Source organism: Symphalangus syndactylus, chromosome 9 (assembly GCF_028878055.3).
Source record: "Symphalangus syndactylus isolate Jambi chromosome 9, NHGRI_mSymSyn1-v2.1_pri, whole genome shotgun sequence".
Classification (NCBI taxonomy): Eukaryota; Metazoa; Chordata; class Mammalia; order Primates; family Hylobatidae; genus Symphalangus; species Symphalangus syndactylus.
The window spans coordinates 41,909,597-41,929,456 of record NC_072431.2 but is presented as its reverse complement, the minus strand read 5'-3'; the positions used below and the strand labels follow the sequence as shown (position 1 = coordinate 41,929,456).

The following is a 19,860-nucleotide window of genomic DNA, read 5'->3' as shown; positions in this document are numbered from 1 at the left end:
TGCTTGATTGATTCGGCTATTGATACTTGTGTATGTTTCACAAAGTTCTCATGCTGTGTTTTTCAGCTCCATCAGGTCATTTATGTTCTTCTCTAATCTGGTTATTCTAGCTAGCAATTCCTCTAACATTTTTCCAAGGTTCTTAGCTTCATCGCATTGGTTTAGAACATGCTCCTTTAGCTGGGAGGAGTTTGTTATTACCCACCCTCTGAAGCCTACTTCTGTCAATTCGTCAAACTCATTCTCCATCCAGTTTTGTTATCTTGCTGGATGGGAGATGTGATCCTTTGTAGGAGAAGAGGTGTTCTGGTTTTCGGAGTTTTCAGCCCTTTTGCACTGGTTTTTCCTCATCTTTGTGGATTTATCTACCTTTGGTCTTTGATGTTGTTGACCTTTGGATGGGGTTTCTGTTTATATGTCCTTTTTGTTGATATTGATGCTATTCCTTTCTGTTTGTTAGTTTTCCTTCTAACAGGCCCCTCTGCTGCAGGTCTGCTGGAGGTCCACTCCAGACCCTGTTTTCCTGGGTATCACCAGTGGAGGCTGCAGAACAGCAAAGATTGCTGCCTGTTCCTTCCTCTGGAAGCTTCATCCCGGAGAGGCACCTGCCAGATGCCAGCTGGAGCTCTCCTGCTTGAGGTGTCTGTCACTGCTGCTAGGAGGTGTCTCTCAGTCAGTAAATGGGGGTCAGAGACCCACTTGAGGAGGCAGTCTGTCCTTTAGCAGAGCTCGAGCGCTGTGCTGGGAGATCTGCCACTCTCTTCAAAGCTGGCAGGCAGGAATGTTTAAGTCTGCTAAAGCTATGCCCAGAGCCGCACCTTCCCCCAGGTGCTCTGTCCCAGGGGTATGGGAGTTTTATCTGTAAGCCCCTGACTGGGGCTGCTGTAAAAGGCTTTATTTTAAACATGGACTACAACACTGTGAAAGTTAAAAAAAAATTATTTTACCTACATAATGAAAAAAAGTCATGTTTTAGGTACTAAAAATATGTGTTAATAAATGACATATTTCTGGGTAAATGGAATTATACTTTCATTCAATGTAAGCATCTTACTATAAATACTCTATACTCTTTTTTACTAGTAGCAAATAACAATTAAAAAAGTGCATCCCTTTCTAGACAAGGTTTCTAATGTTATTCAGCAACTCGGCATACTCCATCCCTTCTGCAGCTTCCAACCATCCACTAACAAACAAAAAATAGTGCCCAACATATGACTCATGAGAACCGCAAGCAAATTCCAATGTCACTAATTCAGAAAACCAAGTGAGAAAAAAGTGTTCAGAAAACTCAGAATCTGTACTCAAGGATGCTATCGAAGCCTTCAACATAAGAAAAGACATTTCTTTAGGAATACTATGTATGTTAAAGACTAATTCAGAAATAAATAAGACAGCAGATTAGAATACACTGAAAGGAGCTCACAACAGGGGAAAGAGAAAGAAGAGTTACAAATAACAGGAAAATATAACTACACAAGTACAACTGTGTGCAATCATTTACACAAAGTTATCTAAGGTAAAAAGTCAATCATAGCATTGCTATTTTTGAGCACAGTATATCATCAGAGGCTTGGACACTTACAGTCCAGCCATCGTTTTGCATATAAGGGAAACGTGAAGAAACTTGTTAATTACTTGATGAAGATTGTACACAAGGTGGAGAAGTTATATTGATTTTTAAAAAATACATAGCGCGGCTGAGCACAGTGGCTCACGCCTGTAATCCCAACACTTTAGGAGGCCGAGGAGGGCGGATCATGAGGTCAGGACATCAAGACCATCCTGGCTAACATGGTGAAACCCCATCTCTACTAAAAATACAAAAAAATTGGCCAGGCGTGGTGGTGGGCACCTATAGTCCCAGCTACTCGGGAGGCTGAGGCACGAGAATGGCGTGAACCCAGGTGGTGGAGCTTGCAGTGAGCTAAGATTGTGCCACTGCACTCCCGCCTGGGTGACAGTGCGAGACTCTGTCTCGAAAAAAAAATATATATATATATATATATATACATACACACACATATAGTGCTATTTTAGTTATTTTGTAATCCCTGAGAATATATTAGAAAATGGTTTGATCATAATATAATGACAGAATGACAGCCTTTTGTCATTCCATTGATTGGAAAAACAAAAATAAATGAAAACGCTTATGTGACAATTTGCTAAGGTATTTTGTAAGCAAATATTACATATTTATGCATCACATTTATGCAAAAGTTTCAATTTTAATTCTGAATAAGAAAATTATCATTTAGTTTACTGCTTATAAACATGAAATAATGTATAAGATAAGAAATAGTTAAAATGTTTCCTAACGATAAATAAATGAGTTGATTAACTTTAGGTATTTAATAAAAGGAATGTATTCTACCACACCTTTGTAAAAGAACCAAGAGTGATTTTGGGAGGTGCTTAAAGATATCTTCTACCTAATTAAACAAAATTGAGGATATTTTCATGTCTGAAATAAAGCTCTCCTTTTAGGCAAATATAAATTTTATTCTTTTTTTTTTTTTTTTTTTTGAGACAGAGTTTTGCTCTTGTTGCTCAGGCTGGAGTGCAATGGCACAATCTCGGTTCACTGCAATCTCCACCTCCCGGGTTCAAGCGATTCTCCTGCCTTAGCCTCCTGAGTAGCCGGGATTACAGGTATGCGCCACCATGCCTGGCTAATTTTGTATTTTTAGTAGAGATGAGGTTTCCCCATGTTGGTCAGGCTGGTCTCGAACTCCTGACCTCGGTGATCCACCCGCCTTGGTCTCCCAAAGTGCTGGGACTACAGGGTGAGCCACTGCACTCAGCCAAATTTTATTCATGTTTAAGAAACCTGTTATGCTCTAAACTTTAAAAATATTTTCCATCAAGTAAATGATCTGCCTTAGTATACATCTGTGAACTGGAGTAGCTGGAGCTTACAAGGTCATTTCAAATACTGTAAGGAAATCTAGGGCAAAGTGTCTACCAACGACTTCCTTCTATTCCTTTCCCTCTTGGGCCTACTGTTTTAAAAGACTTCACTAATTTATTAATCAAAATGATAAAACAAATTAAGATATCAAGATTTAACTCTCAAAGACAATTCCTAACAAGAACAGAATAACCAGTGCTATCCCAGTGTAAAATCCTGAAAAAACAAAAAGACTAGGTGTTTAACCTAGCCTTTATTCAACAGGTCAATGCAAGTCATGAGAACATTTTATTCAGTGCTCAATAAAATATTACGCAAATTATTAAAAGAATGGCATTCTAAAATTGAGTTTTAAAAGGGTATTCACCACATGGGTTGATTGTAGAGCTAAGTGAAGCAACTCCAGGGGAAAGGCCACCTTTTGAAACTACTGAAGCCACAGAAGGTGTCGAAGATGAAGTTGGTGTAGTAGAGGAGGCTGCTGAGGATGGTAACCGTTCTCCAGACTCCATATCTATGAGAGGGGAAAATGTTAATTCTCAGTATCAGATAAAAAATTTTTTCAAAAGAATTCAACATATTTAAACTTTTTGTATACTTTTAAAAATATAAAATAAATTTCTAAATACATGTTCTTTGGAAAGAGAAAATATGGAGTAGATAAAAACAATATAATTTAAAATACCAACTTATGGAATAAGTTTAAGTATACCAAATCCTCTTGAGTTTTCTTATACCCCCCAAATTAATAGTGGTTTGAATATAGTAATTTCACACAAAATGTGTGTTGCCACAACCATAAATTAACAGGTTATATTCGTCTTATTCATCCCAAATTACCTCACATCGGTTCACTTGCAACAGAATTCCTATGTTACCTTAATGAAAAATTAAAAAAAAATACCACCACATTTGAATGGTCTGCACCCTTATCTTCTAAATACAGATAGCAATATACTTGTAGCTCTTAAGTGTCCAAGAATCTGGCCTGGGAATCCCCCACATACCCCTCAAAACAGGCAAATACATTTCAGAGTTTAACTTGAGGCAAGTTTAAACCGTGATTTCAAAATGGCCTTAGTTGTGACCCATTTAAAATGACCAAAGCACTTCTAATCATCTTTATTAATTTGTTGGGCTTTGTGGATGTAGCCTTGCATTATTGTAATAACTAATGCTGATATTAAAAATTTGGAATATAATGGGCATTTTATATTCATTTTAATACTCTATGCATGCACTGATCCCACAATCAAGCAAGAAAGTCATTAAATTCACAGATGCTTTAAAGAGAACACAATCTACAGTAAGTTAGAATGGTGATCATCAAAAAGTCAGGAAACAACAGGTGCTGGAGAGGATGTGGAGAAATAGGAACACTTTTACACTGTTGGTGGGACTGTAAATTAGTTCAACCATTGTGGAAATCAGTGTGGCGATTCCTCAGGGATCTAGAACTAGAAATACCATTTGACCCAGCCATCCCATTACTGGGTATATACCCAAAGGGCTATAAATCATGCTGCTATAAAGACACATGCACATGTATGTCTATTGTGGCACTATTCACAATAGCAAAGACTTGGAACCAACCTAAATGTCCAACAACGATAGACTGGATTAAGAAAATGTGGCACATATACACCATGGAATACTATGCAGCCATAAAAAATGATGAGTTCATGTCCTTTGTAGGGACATGGATGAAACTGGAAACCATCATTCTCAGTAAACTATCGCAAGGACAAAAAACCAAACACCGCATGTTCTCACTCATAGGTGGGAATTGAACAATGAGAACACATGGACATAGTAAGCGGAACATCACACTGTTGTGGGGTGGGGGGAGGGGGGAGGGACAGCATTAGCAGATATACCTAATGCTAAATGACGAGTTAATGGGTGCAGCACATCAACACGGCACACGGATACATATGTAACAAACCCACACATTGTGCACATGTACCCTAAAACTTAAAGTATAATAATAATAATAATAATAAAAGAAAAAAGATAGTGCTTGCCTGTAAGTGAATTTATGATCAGCCACGTGAAAACTCTCATCATTTAAATAATCTAACTACAGAAAGATTTCTGTATTGAATTCTACAGGCAACTCACAGAACTGTATATTTACTAAGAAAAATAGTTGGATTTCATTTAAAAACACTGACTAATTAAAATAATGCAAGGCTAGTGTGCCTAATTGTTGATTGAATCCATAAAGTATGTAGATAATTTTTCTCATAAGATAGATACATATGGGGAAGGTAATCTTAAATTGACATACAACATCATTAGAAAGACCATTTCAATGAGCTTTCCAATCATACAGAATTCAAAAACTTCTCTTCATATTCTGGTATTGCTGTAAATCACTTCCATAAATGACAGTACTGCTATGATGAGTCTGTCCACATTCTTACAGAATTTGTATTTCTCTTTATCAGCATTCATCATGGGAAAGGCATAGTTGCTACTGATGGCTGCATGCAGCTAATGTTTAAAGGGTAGGTTTTGGGTCAGCAACAGTAACTAATGAACTCTGAGACATGTGGCTGTCTGATGGTAAGGCCCATAAAAATTATTTTTACCAAGTCTAATTTCACTAAATACAAAAAATATGGACTCTTTACCTAGAAGAGAGTTTAGGAAAAAGCTATTTTTTCTTTATAGCTGGTAACATCATTGTCCTCAAGAATTCTATTTGCTACTTAAATATACTATGTAACAAAAAGAATGGAAGGCGTTTAAAAAAATTTGCCTTTGTACTCCACAGCAGAAATAATTTGGTGACATAATAAGATAAGCACTTTAGCTGAGTACTTGGCATATAAGAGCTCAATATAAAATAGTCATTAACTTTTTATAGGATAATATGCTATGAAGTATAGGTATTTCTTATTGTTGATAAAACCTGATTCAGGACTAAAGTAAGGAAAATCAAGAAGGCAAAAGAAGTAGTCTTGTATACATACTGCTTAATGGATATTACTTTCCCTGAAGAATTAATCTGAATAATTATTTAAATAAAATAAATGCACATGCACAAATGCATGTGCACATGCACAAATGCATGTGCACATGCACACACACACCCACACACACACAGAGATAAAGTATCATTAGGTAAAGTGATATATACAATGTTGTTTGCTACAGTACTGCTTAAAAAAATTTAAACCTGGCAATGAGAGTAGAACTAGAGCTAGTAGTATAAGGCTGGGGCCTTTTTTAGTTTCAGTAAAGGTGTGACTTTTTTTCTTCTATTTCTGGTTCTTTTTGCTCATTTAAGTAAGAAGGGGCTTAACTTCTTAAAAACATATGCTTATGTAACTATTATCCTTAGAAGCTCTATTATAGACATTATTCATGTATTAGTTTATTTCAACTATATTTATACTAGATATTTTTAGCCTAAGATTTATTAGGTGGCTGAGTAGTCTTCTTGCATGTAAAGTACTAATTCTCTCATACTGGTCTTAAGTAGTTGTTGTTTTTAATAGGCGTTTCTTAGTTCTAATAACCAAAAATTGGGTCAACTACTCCAAGTTCATCTTATACATATCCTTTTTTTTGTCATTTTATAGAAATTTAACAAATCTACTCTAGCCTTTGCACTCTAGAATGAAGATTGTCTTATGCCTGAATTTACAAGGATTAGTTCTCCAAATTTTCTTTGTAAGTTAAATATTATTCTTTCAGTTTTATTTACTATCATCCCCTGCTAAAGCACAAGAAATCCTGGCCATCAACTTGATAGTTAAAAGGTGAGAAGGCAATGCCTTTGTAATTGTAAAATTGTGTAACTGTGAAAAATCCACAAAACAATCACTGGCTTACCATATTGTAAGAACTAGTCAAAGAACAAGTATAGATATGTAACAAACTTGCTCGTTGTGCACATGTACCCTAGAACTTACAGTATAATAAAAATATATATATAAATAATAAAAATAAAATAAAACAATATGCACCAAAGGTTAGTAAAAGCAGTGGGTCAAAATTTGAGGAGAAACAGGATATTTGCATAGTCTCAAAGTATCTCCTCCAAAATATCAATTAAATAAAAAGATGAAAAGAATACTTTCACAGTGGAGAAACAACATTACCTATGACAAAATATCAACATCATGTATTTTCTGATGCTCCAGAAGAGTCCATCACTTCTGTGGCATTCTTCCCAAAAATACACAAACTCAGCTGAACCATGAGAAACCACACAAACCCAAATTGAAAAACCATATACAAAATAACTGACCAGTATTCATCAAGTGTCATGGTCATGAAAGAAAGAAAGAAAAAAAAAAGACTGGAATTACCATAGGTTGGAGATTAAGGAGACTAGGAATTCCTTAGTGTGAGACCTAGGATCCCACAACTAAATGTGATGTGGGATCCTAAGTTGGATTTTAGAACAAGAAAAGGATATTAATGGCAAAACTAGTAAAATCATATAAGGTCTCTAGTTTAGTTAATACTATTCTATCGATGTTAATTTCCTGATGTTTATAATTTTGATAATTGTACTCCGGTTATACAACTTATTAACATTAGGAGAAGCTGGATGAAAAATATATGTGAACTGTTTTTTATTTTTAGGTCTAAAATTATTTCAAAATCAAAAGTAAAAAAACAAAAACAAAAAAAACCCACAAAGTCTTCCATATAGTAAACACTAAAAAAAAATACATATGCATTGAAGTTAAAGAGTATAAAAACCTAAACCTTGAAGGAATGAAGAACAGACTACATTGTGTCAGTGAGATATTTGCTAATAAACATTATCTGGGTTCAAACACTGTGCCTGAAGTTTATTAGTTGTGATCTTGTAAAAATTATGTAATTTCTCTCAGTTCTCAATTTCCTCATGAGTGATTTGAAGAAGATGTAGTTGAGAGGATTAAATGAGATAATGCACGTAAAGGGCAGAGTACCTAGCATTTAATACTTGTGAGCTGTTATTTTTAATGAGTGAGCATCTATGTACATAATTACCCATGTGTATATGTGGCAAGAAAAGAAACCTTACGGTATTCTAAATTATTCATGTTAAAGTGAATATTTAAGAGTTATACCATTTATAGATTATGTATATCCTTATCATGGCATTATTTTTTAGCCAGATAGATTAAGTGTTAGGAATTTAAAATAAATGTCTCATAATTGTACAGATACCAATGTGGTAAAGTACATCATCTTAAAATTTTCCAAATAAGCTGATTTTTCATCTATAATACAAATACAGATGAAAAATTAATACATTCATTTTGTTGACAAAATATGTTATCACGAGTTATTATTTATAATTCAAGCATAGTACATAAAAATCTGCAGAAACTCATTTATTCATATCTTTTAAGAAAAATATATTCATTAAAATAAAAACAGTTCAGGTATCCAAGAACCATCTATTCCTATATTTCTGTTAGGGCCAGAGCATCCACATCTGACACCTACGCTCCTATAACGGCCTCTCATTCTGACCCTTTGTGTTAAGAATACCCCTTTCATCTTGGGTTCCCAATGATCACGAACTAACCCATTCTTTGTGTTCAAAACCAGCCTAGATATCACAAGATCAAAACAAACAGAGTATAATAACATGACCTCCCGTCTATAATTTAACAATGGAAGAATATCTAGTAGGTACATCTTTTAACTTAAGGCCATTCAAGAGATTATAGTTTCTAATGTATAACTTGGTCATTTTTTTTTTTTTGAGACAAGGTCTCTCTCTGTCGTCCAGGCTGGAGTGCAGTGTTGTGATCATGGCTGACTGCACCCCAACCTCCTGGGCTCCAGTGATCCTCCCACCTCAGCCTCCCAAATAACTGAGACTACAGGTACCTGTCACCATGCTTGGCTAATTTTTTCTATTTTTTGGTAGAGACAGGTTTTTGCCATGTTGCCCAGGCTGGTTTTGAACTCTTGAGTTCAAACTATCTGCCTGTCTTTGCCTCCCAAAGTGCTGGGATGCCTTATTTCAAAATTTAACTAGGCTGGGTGCAGTGGCTCACGCTTGTAATTCCAGAGCTTTGGGAGGCCGAGGTGGACAGATCACTTGAGTTCAGGAGTTCGAGGCCAGCCTGGCCAACATGGTGAAACCCTGTCTCTACTAAAAATACAAAAATTAATAAGACCCACGTGGTGGTGGGTGCCTGCAATCCCAGCTACTCAGGAGGCTGAGGCAGGAGAATTGCTGGAACTCAAGAGGTGGATATTGCAGTGAGCCAAGGTTGCACCACTGCACTCCATTCTGGACAACAGAGCGAGACTCTGTCTCAAACAAAAACAAAAACAAAACAAAACAAAAAAATGAGAAGAAAAGAAAAAAGAAAGTTAACTAGTTAAAGACGACTACAACCACAAATTAACGTAAAACACTATAGTGAAAAAAAAAAAAGTTGTGAACCATGGGAGAAATATGTGCAAAAGATGAAGGGACTACAAATGATTTGATACATTATAGATCTTTCCTGTAGCCTAAAGCAGTGATTTTGGTTTTCTGACACACCATCTCCCCCACCAGGGAACATATGGGTGACATTTTTGGTTGTCACAACTGGAAGAGTGCTAATGGCATTGAATGGAGATAGAGGCCAGGGATGCTGTTAAATACCCTAAAATGGACAAGAACAGTCTTCCCCCTACAGAATTATCCAAACTAAGTTGTCAGTGCTGCTATGGATGAAAAACTCTGCTCTGAAGTATCAAAAAGGTTATTATTTGAAATTCAACTAGCTAAAACTTTAATAGTAATTCTATATAACTATAATAGTAAGATGAGTCAAGCTGATTTTGATGACTCAACGCTACTGTAGTGATAAAATTATACTCAACATCTTTTGTGTCAGCATCCTTCTAAGAGTCTAATATTTCACATTTTATCCAAATTTTTAAACACTGATAATGTATCACATGCAATTAACACACATTACAATGCTCACTCATACTGGGTAACATAAATTTGCTCTATTTTACTAAAATGACATTTATCTATAACAATTCTGAGTGCAAATAAAAATCCAAATTTATGAAAATGACAGACCACAACTTCTTCCCTGCATGACGATTTTATGTACTATAAAAGTATTCAATGATCAGTTGTTAATGATAATATTGTTCAAGTTTATGTATCTCAAGTATTCCTGTTTTGTGTAATCATAGAGTTCATGAACACTGACAGCTGGTAGGTGTAAACCTGAACAGGTGCTAACAGGGAGACCAAGACACGTTGCCTGAGATATGTAAACACGATTAGTTCCCTGTATTTCAGGTGCACTGATACTTTAGTATTGCCATATACAGTCAAGAAAAGCAGGGTGATAAAAAAAAAGTATAGCCATAGATTAAAGATGCAGAAATTACAAATAAAAATAGACTTAGATATTTTTCCTGAAAGCACTTTTTTTAAAGAATGATTTTATTTGTACTAACAGTAGCAAAAGTTATCTGTGGGAGTTCAAAACACAGCAGATTCAGTGAGTCCTTACTTTTTCTTTATAATGTAACCTCAGAGAAATATGATAATTAGGAAGAATATCAGGAGGTAGTCACTATGCTACTTCTTTTGGTTTATTAGAACCACTAAGAGTAGAGTTTTATTATACAAGTTCAATATTTTCTAAAAATTCTGAGAAAGGTTTACATATAATTATTTGTTTAGACAACTTTCAGGCAACTGAACATTGAACATATAAAACTTCAAGATATTAAATAGCAAAACAAAAACAAAAACCAGGCAACAAATGAAAAATTTTCTGTTAAAGGACATTCAGATATAGGGGATGTGGCCGAAATACCTTATCAGACAGCAGACAAAATTATTCTTTGAAAATAATATGTTCATAGGAAAAGGATTCTATTCATAAAATTTTTATTTACCTACATTTTCCGAAACAGAATTTCAAGGAATTAAGTATGGTATATAGTGGTTTAAAATGTGAATATGTAAAATGAGTTGCTTTTTTTGTCATTTGACACATTTTACCACTATAAACAAACAATTTATTACATCCTCAAACAGAACTGGCTGGCAACCAGGTGTTCTGTGTGTTAACCTGTGATATTCAGCAAGTTTCAGACTCCTCTAAATACTAGTTTCCTTACCTAAAAAATTATGAGATTGAATTAAACTAGCTCTCAAGTTTCTATCAGAGTTTTACAAAATTGGTAGTTAAAAAACAACTGACCCCCAAAACCGACAAAAAACACACACAAAATTAATACTGCATTGAAATATTTAACAATTTAATTCCATTTTGTCTTTATCGTTCTTTTTATTGGCAGTCTTGATTCTATCTCCAAATGTGTATCATGTTAAATTATAGATTTCTGTTAAATCTTTTAAAGATTTACTCTTGTTGTACTTTTATCTCAAGAGACCCGATGGTGAGAAATTATCCAAGGGTAAAAGCAGTGGTTTTCATATTGCTCAGCAAATAATCTATTCAGAGAGTATCCCTTTCCATTCAAAGGATTAAATATTCCTTTGCAATGAGCTATCTGTGCGGAAGACGTTATCCTAAGACTTATGAAAAAGATATAAAAGATAATAAGATTTGAGAAAGATTTAATATCTATGGATCAACTAAATTGTAGGTATAGTCTGTGAATTTAAATACTAACTAGACTTAGAAATGTCTAACAAGGAAACAAAGGTTAGAAAGATAAAAAGAGAGATGATGGTGTATGGTTAGCTGATCCTTTCATCTACAAATCCAAGAGGCTCCAAGAACAAGCAAAAGACCTAAAACTTTGCTTAACTAAGAAACATAATTAAAATTTCAATTTGAATACTTAAGATAGTTCTGGAAAGCAACTGAAACCAATGCATGAGATGAAAAAATAAAGCAGAGAATCAAACAGAAATCATATTACTCTATATAAAATATCCATGTATACTCAGAAGCCCAGGAAGCAAAGTCTAAGTACTACATGTCTGATGAACTAAAATAAAAAGTCCCTTTTTTTTTTCCTTAGTATTTATTGATCATTCTTGGGTGTTTCTCGGAGAGGGGGATGTGGCAGGGTCATAGGATACTAGCCCCTTTTAATAGGAAAGATGCAGAACCACATAACAGAAACAATATACCTCTTAAAGAACAAAGTAGGGATAACGGGTTGTGAATACCGTGCAAAAAATGTGGGCTTTTCTTTTTCTTCTTCTTCTTTTTTTTTTATTTTGTGCTGGTCACCCTCACATTAGGTTTGTCTTTTTAGTATTACCACTTTCCTACTCAACAGTCTTCAAAGGAATATATATCTTAGAAATATACTCAAACACATTGGTAAATGTATACATAAAGGATATTTATTACACCACTATAATGGCAAAAGACTTTTAAAAACACATTTCCATCAATAAAGAATTGTTAAATTAGATTTTAAAAATCTTTACTAGATTACTATGCAGGTGTTCAAAAAGAAAGAGGTAGACCTATACTAGCTAATATGCTAAATATAAAGAGCAAGGTAGGGGAGACTACAAATAGCAAGATCTCATTTGTGATAAAGAAAAATAAGAGGAAGATATATTCATATACTTGTATGCTCATAGAATATTTCCAGAAAAATATGTAAGAAATTTGTAACTGTATTTACTTCTAGGCAATGGGGAAATTGGATTCTAGGATGGGAGAATTATTTTTCACCATACACTTTTTCTGCTTGAATGTTTTACCACGTGACTGTATTAATGAGAGTTAAGTCAACAAAAAGAGAAAGATTTCTAAAGGTTTGTTATTGCTAAAAATTACCTTTCAAAATGCTCCAGAGTCTTAGGAAGTAGGGAACCTACTCCCAGCAACCTTGAAATAGAGGCTCTAGCTCTGGCCCACATACCAACTACTTGTGTCAAGGATCTTCTTTTATATGTTTTGTACACTGTGATTCTATGTGAGATTTTGTTTAAAGAAAAGGTCCCAGTGCTTTTTTAACAAGGTGGTAAACCATTGGTCTAATGAATATCAGTTCTTGTTCCAGTTCTTAATAACATGGCTATCTTTCTAATCCTATTCACTGTGATGTCAGTCTGAGTCCTCACCTTCAAGTAGGAGGCGCTTTCACTGTTCCCTGGTCTGTAATTTCTAATTTCAAACCACTGCCCACGGTATCTTAAAATTAAATCTTATTTCCTCATGGTGGAGGAATGTTTAGTTCTGTTTAGTTCTGCATCCTAAACGTCTAGACATCTAGACTCTGACCTGTTGAGTCAATCACCTACTTGGGGAGGTTTTAAGTGATTTATTTTGTTATCTATCCACTATTCCCTTTCCAAGTTTCAACAAGAGAATCAAACAAGCAGAAGAAAGAACTTCAGAGCTTGAAGACAAGGCTTTCAAATTAATCCAATCAGACAAAGAAAAAAAAGAATTAAAAAAAATGAACAAAGCTACCAAGGAGTCTGGGATTATGTTAAATGACCAAACACAAGAATAATAATTAGTGTTCCTGAGAAAGACGAAAAATCTAAGTTTGGAAAACTTATTTGAAAGAATAATCAAGAAAAACTTCCCTGGCCTCACTAGACATCTAGACATCCAAATACAAGAAGCTCAAAGGACACCTGGAAAATTAATCACAAAACGATCAGGATTACAGGCCACAGCCCAATTGGATTTTTTTTTAACACACAGAATTGGATTTTTTATTTATTTTTTAAATTTTTTTAGACAGTCTCGCTCTGTTGCTCAGGCTGGAGTATAGCGGTGCAATCTCGGCTCACTGCAATCTCCATCTCCTGGGTTCTAGTAATTCTTCCGCTTCAGCCTCCCAAGTAGCTGGGACTACAGGTGCCTGCCACCACTCCTGGCTAATTTTTGTATTTTTAATAGAGACAGGATTTCGCCATGTTGGCCAGGCTGGTCTTGAACTCCTGACCTTAAGTGATCCACCCGCCTCGGCCTCCCAAAGTGCTGGGATTACAGGTGTTAGCTACTGCACCCACCAATAATTGGATTGCTTTTAACACAAAGAAAGGATAAACACTTGAGGTGATGGATATCCCATTTACCCTGATGTGATTATAATGCATTGTATGACTATATCAAAATATCTCATGTATCCCATAATATATGCCACGTACGCACAACATTTGAATAAAAAAAGAACAAAAAAAAGAAATACACCAAAATGTTAACAATGGTTCTCAGAATGGTGAAATTATAAATGACTTAAATTTGTTTTTATACTTTTCATTTTTTTTTTTTTTTTTTTTTTTTTTTTTTGAGACGGAATCTCGCTCTGTTGCCCAGGCTGGAGTGCAGTGGCGCAATCTCGGCTTACTGCAAGCTCCAACTCTCAGGTTCACGCCATTCTCCTGCCTCAGCCTCTCCGAGTAGCTGGGACTACAGGCGCCCGCCACCACGCCCTGCTAATTTTTTTTTGTATTTTTAGTAGAGACAGGGTTTCACTATGTTGGCCAGGATGGTCTCGAACTCCTGACCTCATGATCCGCCCACCTCGGCCTCCCAAAGTGCTAGGATTACAGGCTTGAGCCACCGCGCCCGGCTTCATTTGTTTTTTATACTTTTCAGTCTATTTCAATTTTCCACATTAAAAAATATTACACAAAAATGAAACACACCCATTTTCTGTTTTTTTTAGGGGGAAGAACTAACCTTAAAATTTATATTTGGCATAGGAAAAATTACTGACCACAAGGTGATCAACAATGAAATGAGCTATTTTACAGAGGTAAAATCTATCCTTGATGATACTTTAGGAAGTTGATTAATAGTCATTTCTCCAGGATGGTCCAAAAGAAATGAATTAGTCACAAACTCTGGAGCTTCATTTCCAGGTACCATTAACCTAAAGAGTCACAAAATTTCAGTAACACTAAAAAGAAATAATTTTACATTAAAAAGCCACATGTATTTTGAGAACCAACCTATCAGTGTTACTGGCCTATTCACTAACCAAAAAGCAAGATTCTAGATAAACTCATAAAGCCTATTTCCTCTCATTTATGCTTTTCCCCTAATAATGAAGAGACAGCATACTATCCATGGATAGGTATTTCTTGATGCCCAATATGTTACACCACTGAGTCGCTGATTATTCGAGTTATCAAGAACAAACTTGATACAAATGGAAAAACAGCAATGAAATAGAAGACATAAAGAAAACTAATAGAAACTTTAGAATTGACAAAAGTAATCTGAATTAAAAAACTCACTGGATGGACTCAATAGCAAAATGAAGATGATAAAAAAAAAAAGAGCCAATGAACTCAAAGGTAGATCAATAAAAATTATCCAGTCTGAACAACAGACAAAATAGCATTGAAAAACAATTAAAACTGACTCAGGGACCTGTGAGACGATAACAAAATGTCTGAGATTCATGCCAACAGAATCTTAGGGGAGGAAAAATGGTGCAGAGTTGAAAAATTATTTGAAGAGGTGGTGGCTAAAAACTTTTCATTTTTGGTTAAAGACATAAAAACCTAAAGATTCAAGAAGATGAGCAAACCCCAAACTGGATAAACCCAAAAAGAAATTGAAATCTAGACTGAAATGCCAGGTGTGATGGCTCATGCCTATAATCTCAGCACTTTGGGAGGTCGGGTGGGAGGATCACTTGAGGCAAGGTGTTAGAGACCAGCCTAGGCAAATCAGAAGAACCCATCCCTACTAAATTTAAAAAAAAATTAGCCAGCCAGTATGACTACAGGCATCTATCTGTAGTCCTAGCTATTTAGGAGGCTGAGGCAGGAGGACTGCTTAAGCCCAGGAGTTTTAGGCTGCAATGAGGTTTGGCTACACCACTGCACTCCAGCCAGGGTGAGAGTGAGACCCTGTCTCAAAAAAGTAAGAAAAAGAAATCCAGGCAGAAATGAACAAAATGCACAATTTTCAACTATACAGCTTTCATCAATTTATTTCCTGAAAGTAAGCTGAAACTTGGAATTACATTATATTGGTTTTCACCTATTCTTTTTTAGTCAATGTCAAAAACTAACTTCTTCTAATGTTAATTTTTTCCTACATTTATGACAAAATTTCATAAATGCTAGCATCCAAAATACATAGCAAAATCATGCTTTAATTTTTTGTAAATACTAAATTTACTTATAATTAATAATTCTTAATTGAGAAACCATACATCAAACAGATATGAAATATATAGATGAAACATGTAAGATAGTCAAATCTCCCTTTGTTACACTTTTCAATCCAAGCTTTAAAAAATAGTCCAATTATTTTAAACAAAATTTTATAATGCAGACGTCCAAAATAGCAATAGAATCTACCCAACTTCCTAGAATTTTACTAGCATGGGTATGACCCATCTAAGCTAAACCAAATCTTGGTATTATGGTTTCATATTAACATTTCATGTTAACTCTCTCCAGATTGATAATATCAAAAGTAAACCTTGAAGTTTGGGGTTTTAGAGTTTTTTTGTTTGTTTGTTTGCATTGAGACAAGGTCTCACTCTGTCTCCCAGCCTGGAGTGCAGTGGCGTGATCACAGCTTACTGACTGCAGCCTCGGCCTTTCGCGCTCAAGCAGTCCTCCCACCTCAGCCTCCTGAGTAGCTAGGACCACAGGCTCGTGCCAGCACACCTGGCTATTTTTTTTTTTTAATTTTTATTTTTTTTGTAGAGACGGGTCTCCCTATGTTGCTCAGGCTAGTAACTTGAAGGTTTTAAAGGTGATATAGATGCTATAGACACATAAAGAAATTAACATTTAACACATACTGTGCTTTGGTTAGCACACTGCAAACCTCTGGAGCTCCAGCATGCATCCCTGGTCAGCTTCCGTTTTTCTCAGAGGTCTCCATTAATGTAGGCAAGACTGACAACAAAATGCACCTATAACATACTTTCTGACATTACTGGTCTTGTCTAGAATGCGTGAAAACTTCCCCCAAAAATAGCTTTTTCAGAACCTGTTATAAAGATCTGCAAAAACCCAGAAGTTTGTAGGAGTCTATTTTACGGCTACTATTAAGTTTATATAAATTTTACCTGTTTAATATGTCTGAGGGTCATATTAACCTTAAAACAAAATTTTTAAAGCAGGCTCACAAAAATTTATTCTAGTCCTATCAACACTCACTAATGTATGTCCTCCCTCCTTTAGTTGGCTATTGATATCAATAACAAGGCTTAGAAAATATGCAACAACCAAATTGCTTATAGATTTAAAAGGTAATTTCAAACATTCCCAATTTAAGTAATGTGTACTTCTGATGTTTAATGGTTTCTAAACTAATGATTGCTAGTTTAACATGTGCCTATCTGCTAGAAAGGAGGTATATAATAATAGTAGTGTTTGGGAGAAAATTAACTCTCTAATTGATGAGTATTAAAAGTCTTCTGTTAAAGGTTATAGCATTTTAAAGCTCTAAACTGATATTCAAATTTTTAGCAATCATATTACTTTAAAACTTCCCATAGGCTATAATAGAAGTCAAAATTCTCCTATTAATAATTAACTATTATAGCCAACTGTTGCTGAAGATAGTCATTATTACTATCCCAATTCTTCTTTTTATTTCTCTTACCTGAACTGTCATCTAATTCATTTCTCTTTCCCCATGAACCAATTCATTGACAAAAGTCATGTGGTAGCACATATCTATTCTCCCATTCATATTAACAACAAAATTAAACCCAAACTCCTTAGGCTTGACCTTATAGGCTTACTTATTTCTCAAAACTTACTTTCTCTCTATTTCCAATCAAACTTAATTAGTCACCATCACCTGGTTCTTGTACCATACTTTCGCACATCCTTAATTCCAACTGTAACCCTCTCCTTAACATGTTCTTCATCCCTTGCCCCATAATTGCGTATCAAATCCTCCCTACTCTTTAAATCCCAGGTCAAAGTGACACCATGAATGACACCCCTGACAAGGATACCCATAAATTACCTAAGCTGATCCCAAACCCTTAGTTAGCACTGCTGACTGCTGACAATTTGGAGAAGTCAAAGTTCTAAATCCATAATAGTTTCAATGTATTTTATCACTGTCTCTTTCACTGCACTTACCATATTTTATCCTGTATTACAACTATGAACTTGCATACATTTGCCTAAGAATTAGTAAGTTTATGAGAGTAGAAATCACGTTTTTAGTATCTTACATTTCCCAGAGCCTTAGAGGAATACTTTGCTTAAAACAGTTGCTTACTGAATGTTTGTTGAATAAATGAAAATATGTCTTCATTATTTATGTGCCTTAAATTAATACATCATATTTTAAAACAAAAATATGACAAGAAAAACAGCAACACTGTAACCATTAAGTTATAAAATCCTGATATTGGGAGCTGGTATTTTATCAAATCTGTTTCAAAATTATCACAGATTTTAAAATTCAAAGAAAATAATTTGTTAAAAATAATTATATTTCATACTTCAATGACAGAGGTCATATCAACACGTTCAGTTCAAACTCAGAACTATAGGATATTTGTTATCTGTTTTTACATTTGTAGTCCTTGCTTTTAACATGTCAAAAATCTCAGTTAATGTGCCAACAACCTCTGTTCTTGACACTTTCAGCACCAACACTAACATAATAATACAATCACTGAAAACACAGTTCTTTTGATCCTCAAAATACAGTCAACTAGTAAAACTAAAATATCTAAAAGTCACTTTAAACAGTTCTTTTGTGTGGTTATACCTTCAACTAGACACAAAATCAGGTCCACTCATTACACTTCATTCCAATTTTTAAGGACAGCATTCAACTATACAGCAAGCAATTCTGATGAACCCAAAATCAATGTATCAAAAGTAATATCTGAAAGTGCACTGTCCAACAGGACAGCCATTAACCACATGCAGAAAATTACATTTAAATTAATTAAAATTAAATAAAATTTAAAAGTCACACTAGCCATATTTTAAGTGCTCAACAGCTATCACATCATTATAGAAAGTTTTATGGCACAGTGTCTATCTAAATGATAATATTCTTCCCTCAGACACTGAAATCCTCTCACTTAGTGAGGAAGCCTGTTTCATATTGAGCAACTGGGCTATTAAAACTGTTAAAACATGAGTTGGCAGCTTTAGGGCAGATACTACCTCATTAAAGTTTTCTTGAGAAAGATGGATGTGCAGTATTAGATACAAATCAGCAGTTAGCTCCATGAAGAAACTTAAACTAATATCATGTTACCATGTTTTCTTCACAGGGTATACTTACCATTACCAAAATGTTGGAATTTCATTAAAATCAGTGGGAGATTACTTGAGGTGGAGTTTAGCTTATTTATAAAGTATTCACTTAAAAGCTTAAACTATTCACTCAGAAGATAACCTGAAGTAACTCTCATTACGTCTTTCATTACTTCTCAAATGTTTCCACCGAAATATCCCTAGCACAAATTGGAAGAATTTTGTTCTATTTGCAATATTGTAGGTCCAGTTTTTATTGGCAGAAGAGGCCATGAACATATACCTGCTATAAGTGCTCAATGTATTAGTTAAAAAGAATCGAACAGAAAAAAAAAGCAGAAACGGTTATGTATGCATGGGTTTCCTTTTGCCCTTCCACTGATGCTGATGACGCTCTCTGTACAGGGAGGGTCTTCAAGAGTTGATAAGAAACTAAAGCCTAGGTATTCCACTGCCGTTTTATACACTAAAGCCGAGGTATTCCACTGCCCTTTTATACTAGCACTTACATTAGAATTCCAGAAGGGCCTATTACTAGGTAGGCAAAGCAAACATAAATAATATACAGGTAATGCTGGCTACCAACTCTAAAATTTTAAGTCATTTCTATTGACTGAACTCTTTAGTCCCAGTTACAGCAATATTTTTAAAACTTTGGGTCATAACCCATTCAAGCTCATGAAATCCACATAGTAGAATCATAAAAAAATGAAATATTCTGGGTCACTCTCAGAGATATTTGAAAAACACATATCTATTTGGTTTCCCAGTAACGTATGGTTTCTATAGGGAA

At 34.9% G+C, this 19,860-nt stretch overlaps 1 protein-coding gene across 24 annotated transcripts in view; it reads right to left on the bottom strand.

The window, feature by feature from the left end:
- BAZ2B (bromodomain adjacent to zinc finger domain 2B) overlaps nt 1-19,860 on the bottom strand; it is a 419,408-nt gene that overhangs the window by 177,953 nt on the left and 221,595 nt on the right. For all 24 annotated transcript variants that reach the window (XM_063645961.1, XM_063645969.1, XM_063645960.1 and 21 more), the window contains one exon: nt 3,282-3,428. In XM_063645961.1, coding sequence (XP_063502031.1) covers nt 3,282-3,426 — 145 coding nt within the window. In that variant the 5' untranslated portion in view covers nt 3,427-3,428. The remainder of the gene's footprint in view (nt 1-3,281; nt 3,429-19,860) is intronic.